This window comes from Saimiri boliviensis, chromosome 1 (genome assembly GCF_048565385.1).
Source record: "Saimiri boliviensis isolate mSaiBol1 chromosome 1, mSaiBol1.pri, whole genome shotgun sequence".
NCBI classification, from domain to species: Eukaryota; Metazoa; Chordata; class Mammalia; order Primates; family Cebidae; genus Saimiri; species Saimiri boliviensis.
The window spans coordinates 156,206,474-156,220,865 of record NC_133449.1 but is presented as its reverse complement, the minus strand read 5'-3'; the positions used below and the strand labels follow the sequence as shown (position 1 = coordinate 156,220,865).

The following is a 14,392-nucleotide window of genomic DNA, read 5'->3' as shown; positions in this document are numbered from 1 at the left end:
AAATAAATAACAATAGAAATGAAAAAGGAGCCTTTTAAATTGATACCACAGAAATATAAAGGATTATAAGAGACTATTCTGAATAACTATACACAACAAATTGTAAAACCTAGAAAAAAATAAATAAGTTCTTGGACATATACAGCCTATCAAGATTGAATTATGAAGAAATAGAAAACCTGAAAAGACCAATAACAAGCAATAAGATTCAATCAGTAATTAAAAGTCTCCCATCAAAGAAAACATAGGACTGATGGCTTCACTGTCAAATTCTACCACATATTTAAAGAAGAACTAATTTTAATTATTCTCAAACTATTCCAAAAAATTGAAAGGAAGAAAATTGTTCCAAACTCATTCTTTGAGGCCAGCATTACCCTAATCCCAAAACCAGATACAACAAAAAAGAAAACTACATGCTAATATCCCTGATAAACATAGATGCAATTAATCCTCCATAAAATACTAGCAAATCAAATTCAACAGCACATTAAAAAGATCATGCCCCATGATCAAGTAGGACTCAGCCTAGGGATGCAAGAATAGTTCAATATATTCAGATCAATAAATGTTATACATCCCATTAATATAATCAAGAACACAAATTATATGATCATTTCAGCACATACAGAAAAAGCATTTAATAAAATTCAGCACCCCTTTATGATAAAAACCCTCAAGAAATTAGGTATAGAAAGAAAATATCTCAACACAAAAAGGCCATATATGACAAACTCACAGCTAACATCATATTGAATAGGGAAAAGTTGAAAGCTTTTCCCCTAAGATATGGAACTTGTCAATTTCCATACTAGACCACTTTCCCTACTTCTATTTAATGTTGTACTGGAAGTCCTAGTCTGAGAAATCAGGCAAGAAAAAAAAAGAGAGCATTCAAATTGAAAAGGAAGAAGTCAGATTGTCCCTGTTTGCAGATAACATGATCTTCTTTATAGAAAACCCTATTAACTCTGCCAAAAAGCTAATAGACTAATAAAAAATTCAACAAAGTTGCCGGATATAAAATCAAAATACAAAATTAATAGCATTTTTACAGTCTAACAGAAAACTACATGAAAAAGAAATCAAGAAAGCAATTCCATTTACAATGGCTCCAAAAAACACACTTAGGAGTAAATTTAACCAAGGAGATAATATATCTATCTCTATGTTAAAAACTATAAAACATTGATGAAAGAAATTTAAGAGGACACAAGAAAATAGATATCCATTAATCATAATTGAAATAATTAATATTGTTGGCCAGGTGCCAGTGTCTCAAGCCAGTAATCCCAGCACTTTGGGAGGCTGAGGCGGGCAGATCACAAGGTCAGAAGTCTGAGAACAGCCTGGCCAATATGGTGAAATCCCATCTCTACTAAAAATACAAAAATTGCTACAGGTGGCAGCATGTGCCTGTAGTCCCAGCTACTTGGGAGACTGAGGCAAAGAATCACTGGAACCCAGGAGGTGGAGATTGCCACTGATCGTGCCACTGCACTCCAGCCTGGGCAACAGAGCAAGGTTTTTGTCTCAAAAAAAAAAAAAAAAAAAAAAAATCAATATTGTTAAAATGTCCGTACTACACAAAGCAATCTACAGATTAAATAAAATCCCTATTACAATATCAATGTCATTCTTCACAGAAATAGAAAAATAATCCTAAAATTTGTATGAAACAACAAAAGACCCTGAACAACCAAACCAATCTTGAACAAAAAGAACAAAACTAGAAGCATCACACTACCTGACTTCAAAATAAACTACAAAGCTATAGTAACCAAAATAGTATAGTACTGGCATTAAAACAAACACAGAGACTAATGGAACAAAATAAACAATCCAGAAATTAATCTACACATTTATAGCCAACTAAGTTTCAACAAAGGTGTCAAAAACATACACTGGGGAAAGGATAGTCTCTACAATAAATGGTGCTGGGAAATTGGATGTCTACGTGCAGAATTAAACTACATCCCTATCTCTCACTATGTACCAAAATCACCTCAAAAATGGATTAAAGACACAAATGTAAGACTCAAACTCTGAAAGTACTAGATTAAAACATAGGGAAAACATTTCATGACAGTGGTCGGCAAGGATTTTGAAATTTTAGGATTATTTTTCGAAATCCCAGACAACGAAAACAAACACAGACAAATGGGATTGCATCAAACTAATCTCCAAGAAATCAAGGTAAAGTGAAGTGTCAAAGGATATGGGAATAACACAGATAAGGTCCACCAGGGTTTTGCAAGCAGTGTGGAACAACAGAGGAAGCCAACAGGCTTGGGTACTGCTCTGGAGGCACAGTAGACTCAAGTTTCTTTACAAAACTCATGGGTTGCAATGGTGATTTCTCTGATTGTCAAATATAAGGTTTCAGTTAAACACTGTCACCTATTGAAGGCTCTGAGCTTAAGGCTGTCAGAACACAGGTCAGAAAGGACTTAAAAGTACAGGAGCTCCAGAATAGCACTTCCTTGATAAATTGAACAGAATGGAAAGAGAAAGGAAATGCAAATAACTTTATCACTATAGGATTCATTATGATTTGATGCCCTAACTTCTTACCATGTAAAATCACAAATTACATGCAAATCATCTCGTAGTATCTTGGAAAGCCCTGGACTTGGAAGTATGCTATCAGATCGAAGAGATAACAGTGGAACTCTCTGCTGGTTATATTTCTCTTCATTGTTCGGGGAATAAGTGAGAAGAATAAGACTCTGAGAAGTTCAAAGATAAATTTCTCACCTCATAATTGATTGTCGTGTTTCCCTTTTTAATCTCTTTATTTCAGCCATAAATTATCTTCCTTGAGTGAGTGAGGGAAAGAATTGTACCTGCACCCAATGGTGACATTCCCCACAGTGACTGGAATATGACTGTTCTGATTCTAGTTCCAATATATTCTTTCTACCTTTCTTTCTATTATTTTGGTCTCCTTTGCCAGCCAGGAGAGCAACAATAAGGCAGTCTGAAAACATGTCTGAACTAATCAAACGTTTTTATCATGTGTATAAATGCATTTGCATTTATATATGTATGCACAAACATTTGGAGTGTATGTAGTTGCTTATTCATATTTGTGATTTTTGTGGGCAAGTGTTGACATACCTGTGTCTTTGTCAACATGTGTCTTGCGGTTATATATGTGTAAAAGTGAATGTGAATACGTACATGTGGGCTTTATCATCCCTGAAGGACAGCAACCCCACAGCTCTGTGACTGTAATAAGGAACAAAATATGGAGTCCCTCTGACATTTGAATTCTCACATCTTTCTGACAGATGAGAAGGGCACAATAGGGCCTGGCAGTTCTGCTGCCAAGGCCCAGACTAGTGCTCATTCCTTCCCCAGAGCCTTCCACAGTTGATGCCCTCTTCCCTTTTGCCTGCAGGTCCCTGTCTGGTCGCATCGTTGGTGGCGTCTGGTGGTTCTTCACCTTGATCATCATCTCCTCATATACAGCCAACCTGGCCGCCTTCCTGACCGTGGAGAGGATGGTGTCTCCCATTGAGAGTGCAGAGGACCTAGCGAAGCAGACAGAAATTGCTTATGGGACACTGGAAGCTGGATCTACTAAGGAGTTCTTCAGGGTAGGGACATCCTTTGTCCCAAGGCACTTTCACAGAAGTGAACCACAACTGTCATTAAAATGTCCTCCTCATTATATAGCCTGAGATAACAGGGAGTCGGGCAAGTGCTTGACTGACTGCAAGTCGGGGAAACTCAGGACATTTCTAAGCTTTCTATCATCCCCCTAAGAAATCTACATTTCTACCTTTGTAGAAGCTTCAAAACTACTGCATTGATTTAGATCCCTTGCCTATACCAGTCTGTGCTAATTCTCTGAGGGCTACAAAAGACATCAAATACAATTTCCTCTCTGTTCCCACAGAAACCTCATAGTCTAGTTAGTAATCGATTAAAAACAGCTTACAAGCAACAACTGGACTTGATGGTGTTTGTGTTCTCTCCTGTCTCATGGCAGGAGCTCAGTGAATGTTTGTGGACTTGATGAATAAGAGGATAGTAGGGAAAAAAAATAACGGAAAAAGGTGATCTGTTAAATAGTGCCAGGAGAGAGAGAAACTGTGAAGTGGGAGTGGAGGCGGTGAGATGTGTTTTGGCAGGAGACATGGAGCGAAGGCAAAGGAGCAGAGAGCTTAGGAGCACAACCTTCCAGGTCAGCAGATGGAGGCCCAGAACCTGGCTCCATCCCTTACTCATTCTGTGCACTTAGCCTCTGTGACAGTATTTCCATTCGTCTGTACAATAAGGAGAATAATGTCTCTACCAGACCTTAAGAAGACTAAAAGAGATAGGGTATCTAAGAGGCAAAACAAGGAATAATCAATGGAGGTTTCATATACCATTAGGGCTTCAAGGAAATGCAAATATTTAGGAATCATTCTGAAGAATGGGTAGAGACTGAAGGTCTACAGGGTAGACTTGTAAACATTTCTATATATCACAAAACCAGGCCAGCCCTGCGTAGGCTAAATATGTCCTAGACAAAAGGAACAACTGGGACAGATGCCCAGAAGCAGGAAAACCTGTGGTTTCCCTGGAGTTTAGGCATGTTTATCCCAGGAATTGAAGGAACAGTACATGCAACTACCATATATTGATTAAATAAGAATAATAATAAACATTATAACCGCTTACGTAGAAACCAGGTCCTGTACTAAGCACACCCTACACAAATTATATCATTTATCTTCTCATTAAAGATGAGTTAGGGATTGTCCCTATTTTATAAATTAGAGTTAGGAGATGTCCCCATTTTATAGATCAGATAATTAGAAGTAATCACCTAAGGTCACACAGCTTAATTAACAGCAGAAGGAGCAGAGAGGGCAGGCCCCCGTATTGCCTCAGGCCAGAGAGTACAGACTCACCTAGCTCTCTCACTGCAACTTCATGGAGCAAACTCCAGGCCCTGAATAAACCACTGTGGGATGTGCTACAGGTTCCTGATCATGGGCTTTGTATTCTGTACAACAGACAGGAAAGGGAACAAAGTCTTAACCATCATTGATCCTAACCCCAAGGCTAAAATCATCAATTTTCAACATATCAGAGCAAGAAGGTGTCTTACGGGTCACCTGGTCAGAGCCTATCATTTAAGAGAGAGGCATTACTTGCTTAAGCTCACCCAGCCAGTTAATTTAAAAAGCCCCTTATAATCTCATTACAATTCCCTGACATTTTTAGCCTGCAACAAAAGTGTGAAGAAGGTGCCTGCATCTACTCATCCATAAAACCTGTCCTATGCCCCAACCCCTGCTGATGTAGTTAGAAAACCATCTAATTCACTTAACAATGCTTTCATCCTTATAGTCAATACAACATGCACCAGTCTTCAAAGTACTTTTGCATCAATGGTTTCATTGATGTTTCACCTGTGACCTCAGGCAGAAGAGGTATTGTGATAGCCACTTTGTGGATAAGAAATTAAAACTTGGGAAATTATTTTGATGCAAGTGTCAGGGGTGGGTACCAAATCTGAGTTTTCTTGTTCCAACCCAGGTATTATTGCCACTGAACCACATTGTTTTAATGTTGTAGTGTCATTAAACTGACCAACATTTTTAAAAAGATCAGTCAGGATGGCAGATGGGCTTGTGGACACATCTAGTCTAACCCTATCATTTTATAGTTGGGAAAACTGAGGCCCAGAGAAGAAAATGGTCATAGCCTACCTAGTGAAAGGCATGGGGTTGGGGGGGGGGGGGATTTAAAATTTCAAAAGTTAATCACTACATCAATTGACATATTACTGCCTCTTGTCCACACACAAAGTTAGGAACCTGGAACCAGGGCAGGGCACATTCTACAAGTTCTGTGCCCAGGCCTACTACATTGGTAGCAAATTGGTTGTAGTCCATGTATTTACTTTGATAGATCAGTAGTGTTTGCCTAGAGATTCTGAGGTCACATCTGGGCTCAATGTGAAGGAATTCTTTGATTGATATCAATGTCTCTCACGTATACAGGAAGGGAAACTGGTACCAAGCAAGCCAGGTATGAGGCATTCCTACCCTAAAGTAAAACCTTAAAAAAGGTGTCATTATTAGTAGTCATTGCACTACTTACAGAATGTCTTCCTTGTGCCGGGCACTGGGTTATGCATTTTACCTGTGTTCTCCTATGATCTCCATGGTAACACTGTGAAGAGCACAGTATCATTACCATTGTCAGAGAGGAACACTGAGGCTTGGAAAGGTTATGTTACTTGCCCAATGTCTTGCAGCTAATAAGATATAAAGCCTAAAATATGGGAGGCAGCTGGTTGCAGCTGCTCACCATGTGAGCAACCAGGAGACCAGGGACTCCTGGCTCTGACACTGACAAACTGCATGACACTGGAGAGTTTACTGCCACATCATGGGCCCCAGTGTCCTTACCTGTAAAAGGAAAGTGCTGCCAAGATATGTCCCAGGCATAAGCCTTTCCATCTCTGTGACTCTGATCTTGGATAATTATCCCACCAGGAGTTTGGTGGGTGGGGAGATAAGATCACCAACCACCCCCACACAGAAGGAGGGAATAGTGAGACAAGAATTCTTCTACCCCAGTCTCTGAAAACTCTGGCTTCTCGTCCCCGTGGCAGCCCAGAGCTTCTTGGCAGCCCCAGCCCAGAGATGCTTAATCCTCCATCGACAGTTTAATTAAGATGTATGAAGGGCCATGGGAGCTGCGGGTGATAGGAGAGATCCAAGAACAAATACCCTGAGTATGCTTCCAATCTTCCCTGCCACTCATGCTACCTTCACATTCCTGGAGATTAGATTTTCCTGGTAGTTCATCCCGAGTGTCTGTGCGCACAGCCTTAACATCTGGGGCACTGGGGTGAGGCGGAGAGGACATATTAATTTTCTGCATACTGTTGCCCAGAAGCCTCCTCAGCTCTGCCTGTCAACAGCCCTGTGTCCATCCTGTCAGGTCGAATTGCATCTTGCAGTTGCCCTGCTGTGTGTTTTGTTAGTTTGTGCCTGGAAGATTATCTGCAAATCTGGCCATAGCTGAATTTATACATTTTCCTTTTTCCTATGAGAGAATATTAAATACGTTGGCAGACACTATGATTAGTTCTGGGTATTTCCTCCCTCCTTATCTTGGAATCCTCCCTCCCTTTTATCCCTTCTTTCTTCTTTCTCACATGGACATTGTTGCTTGAATGATGTGTCTTCATGTAAAGGATCAGATACTTCAAGCTAGCAAGGAACTTAAAGATTACAATGCCCAAACTCCCTATGGAACAGATGGGGAAACCGAGGACCAAAGAGAAGGGATTGTCCATAAATAAAACCATGAGTGAGAAGTAGAACTAAGGCTGGTATTCATGGCTCCTCACAGCCACTCCATTGTCCTTTCCAAATTGTAAACCAGACTGTAAAATGAATGACATAGTTTATCTAATTATAGGCTATTAAAACTGAAGTTTTAATAGCAACTATTTCCATTACTTTTCCCTCAAGACCTATGATTTTCCTGGGCCCCAAATATCTTTATTGATCAGCTGGCTGAAATGACAATTGTAGATCAATACCTTACCAACATTTGACATGCACTAATATCGAGGAAATAAGCCTGATTTTTATATGCAAAGAAAAGTGATATGCTGCCTGTAAAATGATAAATTTATATTAAATAAATCTGAAATCTATATATTAGCCACTGAATTATATCAAATATATGACTCTAGCAATAATTATTTTTAAAAAGTAGTCCCTTACATGTATTTAACACTTGTCCATTTAGGAAACATTTTTAATAGCCAGACTTTAGTATCCCTAAAATACATCTACTCTTTGGGAAAAGGTCACCATTTAGAAAGAGTATGCTAGATAAGTGGGCTGATCATGGTCCTGGATCATGGGCTCTGACTGAGGGGCCTACCTTGTGCAAGATACTCAGACGCACAGGAGGGAAGACATCCCCTCAGGTAGCTTCCACATACTTGAGACCGACATACAAAAAGAGATGCCTTGCAATCCTAGCAGTCTAGCCTGGCCATCCAGTGAGTGCTCCAGGCAGTGTGTTTTGGAAGATTGGAAGCATACTCAGGGTATTTGTTCTTGGATCTCTCTTATCATCCACATCTCCCACGGCCCTTCATACATCTTAATTAAACTGTCGATGGAGAATTAAGTGTCTCTGGGAAGGGGCTGCCAAGAAGCTCTGGGCTGTGTCCCTTAGGAATATCAGTCCTCACAATACTGTTTCTCAAAGTGAGGGCCACACAGGCTATACAGATCAGAATCACCTGGTGGGGACAATTCCTGAAAAAGATGTATTCTAGGTCTCACCTCAGACTTGCTGAATTAGAATCTCTAGATTTAGAGCTGGGAAATCTGCATTTTTACAATCAAGTATGTGATGATGGTCCCTACTAGGGTCTCAAATCCGTTGCTTTTGGAACTGAGGTGGACTCCAAATACATAGGATTTATTCTGTTCTATGAAGCAAGGATTTGGTTAGACAGAGCCGGCATCTCAAGTGGAATGAACAGTCCAAGCAAAGTCCCAGAGGGGAGAAGGCCCAAGATGAGTTTAGGAGGAAATAAGGAAGACAGTTGAACCATATTTGGAAGGTTTTCAAATGTAAGCAGATGGCAATAATATTTGATCCCAAGTTACCAGCTTTGTCAGACAGCAATATATTTGAATGGTGCAAAAGTAATTGAGGCTTTTTTTTTGCCATTATTTTTATTTTTATTTTTTTTTTCTTGAGACAGAGTCTCACTCTGTCACCAGGCGCCAGGCTGGAGTGCAGTGGCGCGACCTCGGCTCACTGCAACCTCCGCTTCCTGGGTTCAAGTAATTCTCCTGCCTCAGCCTCCCGAGTAGCTGGGACTACAGGCGCGTGCCACCATGCCCAGCTAATGTTTTTGCATTTTTAGTAGAGACGGGGTGAAACATGGTGAAACATGTTGGCCAGAATGGTCTCGATCTCTTGACCTCGTGATCCGCCCGCCTCAGCCTCCCAAAGTGCTGGGTTTACAGGCGTGAACCACCGCGCCCGGCTTTGCCATTAGTTTTAAAAGTCATGCTAAGTTACTTTTGCATTAACCTAATACATTTTGAGGACAGGTCTTGCAATACAGGATGACCAGAACTTGGCAGCTCATGATCGAGAAACTCTTCAGTATTTTCTTCCAATAATGAAATCAGATTCCACTGAAACTCAGCTTTCTGTTTCTTCTGGTTAGCATAAATATAGCCTCATTGAACAATAGATAGGTCCTTTAACGTCTTTAAAAGCCAGGTAGGGCCCCACTTTTTTAACTCTCCCCTTATTTAGGAGGAATATAATTATTCAGAAGTAATTAAAAGATTCTCAGCTATTCTGTTCATTCTGTATTTGCAAGATATTTGTACTTTGGAACCTACTGTTACTAATTAGAGCCTCTTATTTTGCAATCACTCATAATTTGTTTCTTCCTGAGCTAATCTTGCTCATGAATGTGTGATAAAGCCACACTCAGCTCTTCATTAATGTGTGTGCCGACTCCAATTCTAAGCGCACATAATTCCAGCTTTGTTTCTGTCCCTGCCAGAGGTCTAAAATTGCCGTGTTTGAGAAGATGTGGACATACATGAAGTCAGCGGAACCATCAGTTTTTGTGCGGACCACAGAGGAGGGGATGATTCGAGTGAGGAAATCCAAAGGCAAATATGCCTACCTTCTGGAGTCTACCATGAATGAGTACATTGAGCAGCGGAAACCCTGTGACACCATGAAGGTGGGAGGTAACTTGGATTCCAAAGGCTATGGCATTGCGACACCCAAGGGGTCTGCCCTGAGGTAAGTAGCCAAGATTTGCTTTCCTGGTACTCCCTCTCCCCTCCCCATCTCAGGAATGAAGCTTCTGTGTCTGCCACATGGCTCCATTGCCACAATGCAAGCTGTCGAACGGGCTCTTCTTCAACACCTGTGGGCCTGGAAGATTCCAGCCACCCAAGATCTTCAGCCCTGAGGTTGGAAATTGACCTGGGGGCCTCAGCTTGCTGTGACTGTCACTGCCCATGTGTTCTTCCCCACACCTCACCTTCCTCCTCCAAGTGTGTGAAACATCAATGAACCTTGTGCTTTTGTCGTGTGATCTGTAATACCACAACATTTACCAGACACCCCTGCATCCAACAACACCATGAACAGAGTTCTCCAGCAACCTGAATTCTTTGACAGAAGGTGGTTTATAATGTTTCTCTCAAAAGAAACATAAACACACTGTCCAAATGAAAAATCAAGTCATTTGAGTCCTGAGACTCTGGCTGCGGAAATCGAAATAGCATCTAATAAATAGCACCAAATTAATTATAGCACCTATTCTTACCTGGAGACTGATTTATTTAGCAAGATACAGACAGTTTGGTAAAGAAGCAAGCAGACTTCACTTTCACGTAAAGAAGTCCTGATATTCATTCTCAGCAGCTGAGGAAGAGTCCTGTAGACGTGGAGTCAGACTACCTAGGTTTAATTCTGACTGTCTTACAAAAGATAACACATATCATCTCCCAGCCCTCAGTTTCCTCATCTGTAGAAGGAGAATAATGAGGTTGTTGTGAGTTCAAATGGTATAATCTATGTTGGAGGTCACTGAAAACAGTACACTGTGAAGTCACCTATGAAACATATGAGATATTACATCAATTACAGAAGGATTAAATCATTTGGGAGAAGTGTTGGATTTCGGGAAGGGTAAGAAGGGTTAATAAGGTTTGCAAAATGATGGTGATGGATTCCTAACCCATCTTGATATGATACCCAGATCCACCTCTGCCTCTACTTTATTCATTTATCTTAATAACAGTAAGCCCCAACATTGTTCTGTGGACTGGGCTAGGAGCTGGAGCTACGAATGTGAACAAGATAGACATAGTTCCCGTCCCCATGCAACTACATTCTAGCAGGAAAGACAGACATTAAAGAAATGATTAATGTTTAACGGCAATTCTAATAGGTACTAGGACAGTCTATAAAAGGGGACCTAGAGGACGCCTACTTCATGGAATGTGCAGAACAAAATTCTCACTATGAAACAACTGGATAGGCTGGATAAGATGTAACAAACAGCCTTTTAAATTCAAGTTAAGAAATTCCTAGGACCAAAAAGGAAAAAAAACAAATTAAAACCAGAACTAAAAGCATAAGCTTATTATTTCGGGACTACCCTAAGCACAGCAAAGTGATAAATTATGTGTCAATCTACATGAGCAACAATTAACAGTACAACTAAAGACATAAAAGTGATCAAAAACATTTTAAGAGAAAAGTTAAAATGTTAAAATTTTAAAAGAAATGTTAAACTATCAGTAAAGACCAGATATATTTGAAAAAGTCTGATTTAGAATTTACAGAAATTAAGAAATTCATTCACTTATATAAAATCTTAATGGAAGGATTAAATAGCAAATTAGATAAAGTTGAGAGAATTGGTGCACTCAGGGGTTAGGGAAAAATCAAAGAAAATTCCCCGGAATAACACACAGATAGATGAAAAGAAAATGTAACAAAGAGTTTAATAGACATGAAAAAGAAAAAAAGTTGAGTCTGCTGTGAGTTCCAGACAGAGACAAGGGAGAATGAAGTGGAGGCAACGTTTTAAAGAAATTTTCTAGAGTTTATGGAAAACATAAACCTTCATATTTGAAAATCAGTCTTAAGCAAAATAAATAGATACAAATCAACAGCTTATTCAATCGAAAGTGCAGAACAATAAAGACAAAGAGAAGATCTCAAAGACACCCAGATATAAAAAGGTTCAGTTTGATCTGCAGGATGAGTGGGGCATGACTGGGAAGACAGGTCCAAGGATGCTTTTCTATACTGAGGTTTGATAGATTAATAGGAGTCAACTAGGTGAAGTGAGGAGAAGGGAAGAAAAGAGTAGCTGAGGCAGAAGAGCAGTATGTACAAGGGTTCTAAGGCAAGAAACCATTGCACAGTCAATTAACCAAAAGTCACTAAGTGTTCTTGGAATGCAGGTAGTAATACAGAGGAGAAATGTTTAAGGTGAGATTGGAGGATGAGGTGGGGAAGGATTTTATAAAGAATTTTTATCCTTATTCGAAGAGCAATGAAAATACTTTGAAGAACTTTAAGTAATTATCTAAAAATTGTGAGATTAAAGATACCTGGAGAAGTGTAGACATCATATAATATGAACTAATGAAGACAAATCAAATGGTCTGGTATTTATCATTCATGCATTTTTGCCTGGTAGAACCTAAAAGACTCTTCACAAGTTTGAGCAAAGTTCAAAGAGGATCCAGATGATAGTGTTTGCAAAGGAAGAGGCTTTTATCTCAGAAACTTACTGATCACCAACCTAGAAAGACTTAAAGTAGAGAATGAGTTTTTATAGGTCCAGGAACATCAATGATGCCACAATATTACACTTTACTGAAGGTTTTGTGAGTCAAGGACATCCACATAAATACATGGATGCTTTGTTAAGAAAACAAAGCATAGATATGTAACACAATTTGTCCAATCAATAGAGTACCTCTGCGATCCCATCCCATGTACAGTTTCCTGGAACAAGGTAACAACTCAGGAAATATTGTACGTTTCCTGATACTGGAAATACTGGAGTGACATGAACCTAAAACCCAGGCCATTTTGCAGTCAAATGACTTTCCACTATAATAAAACCCATTACTGAGTCAGGGCCTATTAAGTGCCACTCACTGTGTTAATGTATTATCTCATATTACCCTTGCAATATCCTTATGAAGTACCATTATTTTCATTTTATGGATGAGGAAACAGAGGCAGAGTTAAGTTGCTTGACCAGGTTGACCCAGCTAATAAGATAGAAGCCAGATTTCAAGCCCTGGCTGTCTGACTTCAGAGCCTATGGCTGTAACTCACTCTAAAGCTGTGCTGGGCTTTATGAATGACAGCACCATTAAAGACAGGGGACTGGACTTGGGCCAGGGTCTTTGTACCTATTCACATAGGCCAAATAACCATCAACTTGGGAATTAAAACCAGACCTTTGAAGTCCAAGGATCCACTCACCACTCTGAAGGCAAAAGGTGATAATGGACACTGACTTTAACACACCCAGCACCATTCCTTTGAGGAGTATCCCTGCTTTTATGGATTTGCTTGCTGAAAGACACTTTCTGGAATAAATGCCAAAAATAATTCTGCTTTGTAATAAAGAAAAAACTAACTATTTTGCATACGTCTCTGTAAAACATATGACAAGCCATTTATTGATTTTGAAAAAGCGAACAAGAGAAAAGGAGAGAGAAAAGCAACATGTTTCAAATACAGATCACTGAGGGCTGAACTGCAAGTCAAAAACATCCAACTCATGATCGTATGCTCCTATCTTCCCACAGTGCTCCTTTCTCTCCAGTGAAAACTCGATGGTGGTCATGGGGCCACCATAATTCCTGACTCAAGAACAGAAGAGTAAAGCTCATCCTAAGAGAGCCTCAAGTGTCTGGCCTGGGAAAGTCCCTTAAAGGGATTCTGTTTCTCATCTGTGCATTAAAAGGGAACACTGCTAGCAGCCAATAATGCAGAGGTTCCACAAAACACACCACTGAAGAATGGTTGTAGAAAATATGAGTAACCATGACACACACACACACACACACACACACACACACACACACACACACTCCAGCCAGGTTTCCATTATAACTCTTTCTCATATCCCATATGATGCCATTTGACCCAAGACATGGTCAGACTCCAAAGAGTCATGGCAAACCAAATGCCACAAACCCACGTGCCTGCTCCAGCAATTCTAGATCCACTGCCCAGATCCCAGGAAACCACTCTGCGTGACAGAGGTGGACAGTAAGGAGAAGAGCTTGTGCTTCCTTTAGATCCATTGAAGAGGGGCTATGTGCTTAAAAATAACCTAGCAGAAGAAATCCAATTTTGTTTAAATTATTTTGAATCTTAAAAAAATACTTTAAAGGACTATTCGACTACTCACAAGGCTGCAAACTCTTTGGAAGTGTTTACACTACAAAAAAGTCCTTGAGTTTGTTCCAGGTATTATTACAAACTTCTCTTCAGCCCTAGCAAAGGTGAGGTTTTTGCAGTTTTCCCAGGCGATGCCCTCCAGACTTACTGCCTGTGCTTGTATTAAGAGAGGACCTTCCTGGCCCTCCTCCTTTGCTACTTGCTCTCCTTAAAGCCAGACTCCACTGTGCCTGTGGGGCATTCACTCTCTAACAGCCTGCCCAGAACAAGCTCCAGATTTCTCCAAGACAGATCACCCAGTTATGCTTCAGAAGATCCGAGAACTGACATCTAAGGCCCAAATGTTCCTCTAAATTTGCCAAGTCTACTTGGCAGAAGCCAGGCCATGGTCCCCACAGAGTGTTAAAAAGCTGTGGTAGTGACA

At 40.1% G+C, this 14,392-nt stretch overlaps 1 protein-coding gene across 8 annotated transcripts in view; it reads left to right on the top strand.

Annotated features, from left to right (window-relative positions):
• GRIA1 (glutamate ionotropic receptor AMPA type subunit 1) overlaps window positions 1-14,392 on the top strand; it is a 329,622-nt gene that overhangs the window by 275,472 nt on the left and 39,758 nt on the right. For all 8 annotated transcript variants that reach the window (XM_074378874.1, XM_074378893.1, XM_074378882.1 and 5 more), the window contains 2 exons: window positions 3,404-3,602; window positions 9,572-9,819. In XM_074378874.1, coding sequence (XP_074234975.1) covers window positions 3,404-3,602; window positions 9,572-9,819 — 447 coding nt within the window. The remainder of the gene's footprint in view (window positions 1-3,403; window positions 3,603-9,571; window positions 9,820-14,392) is intronic.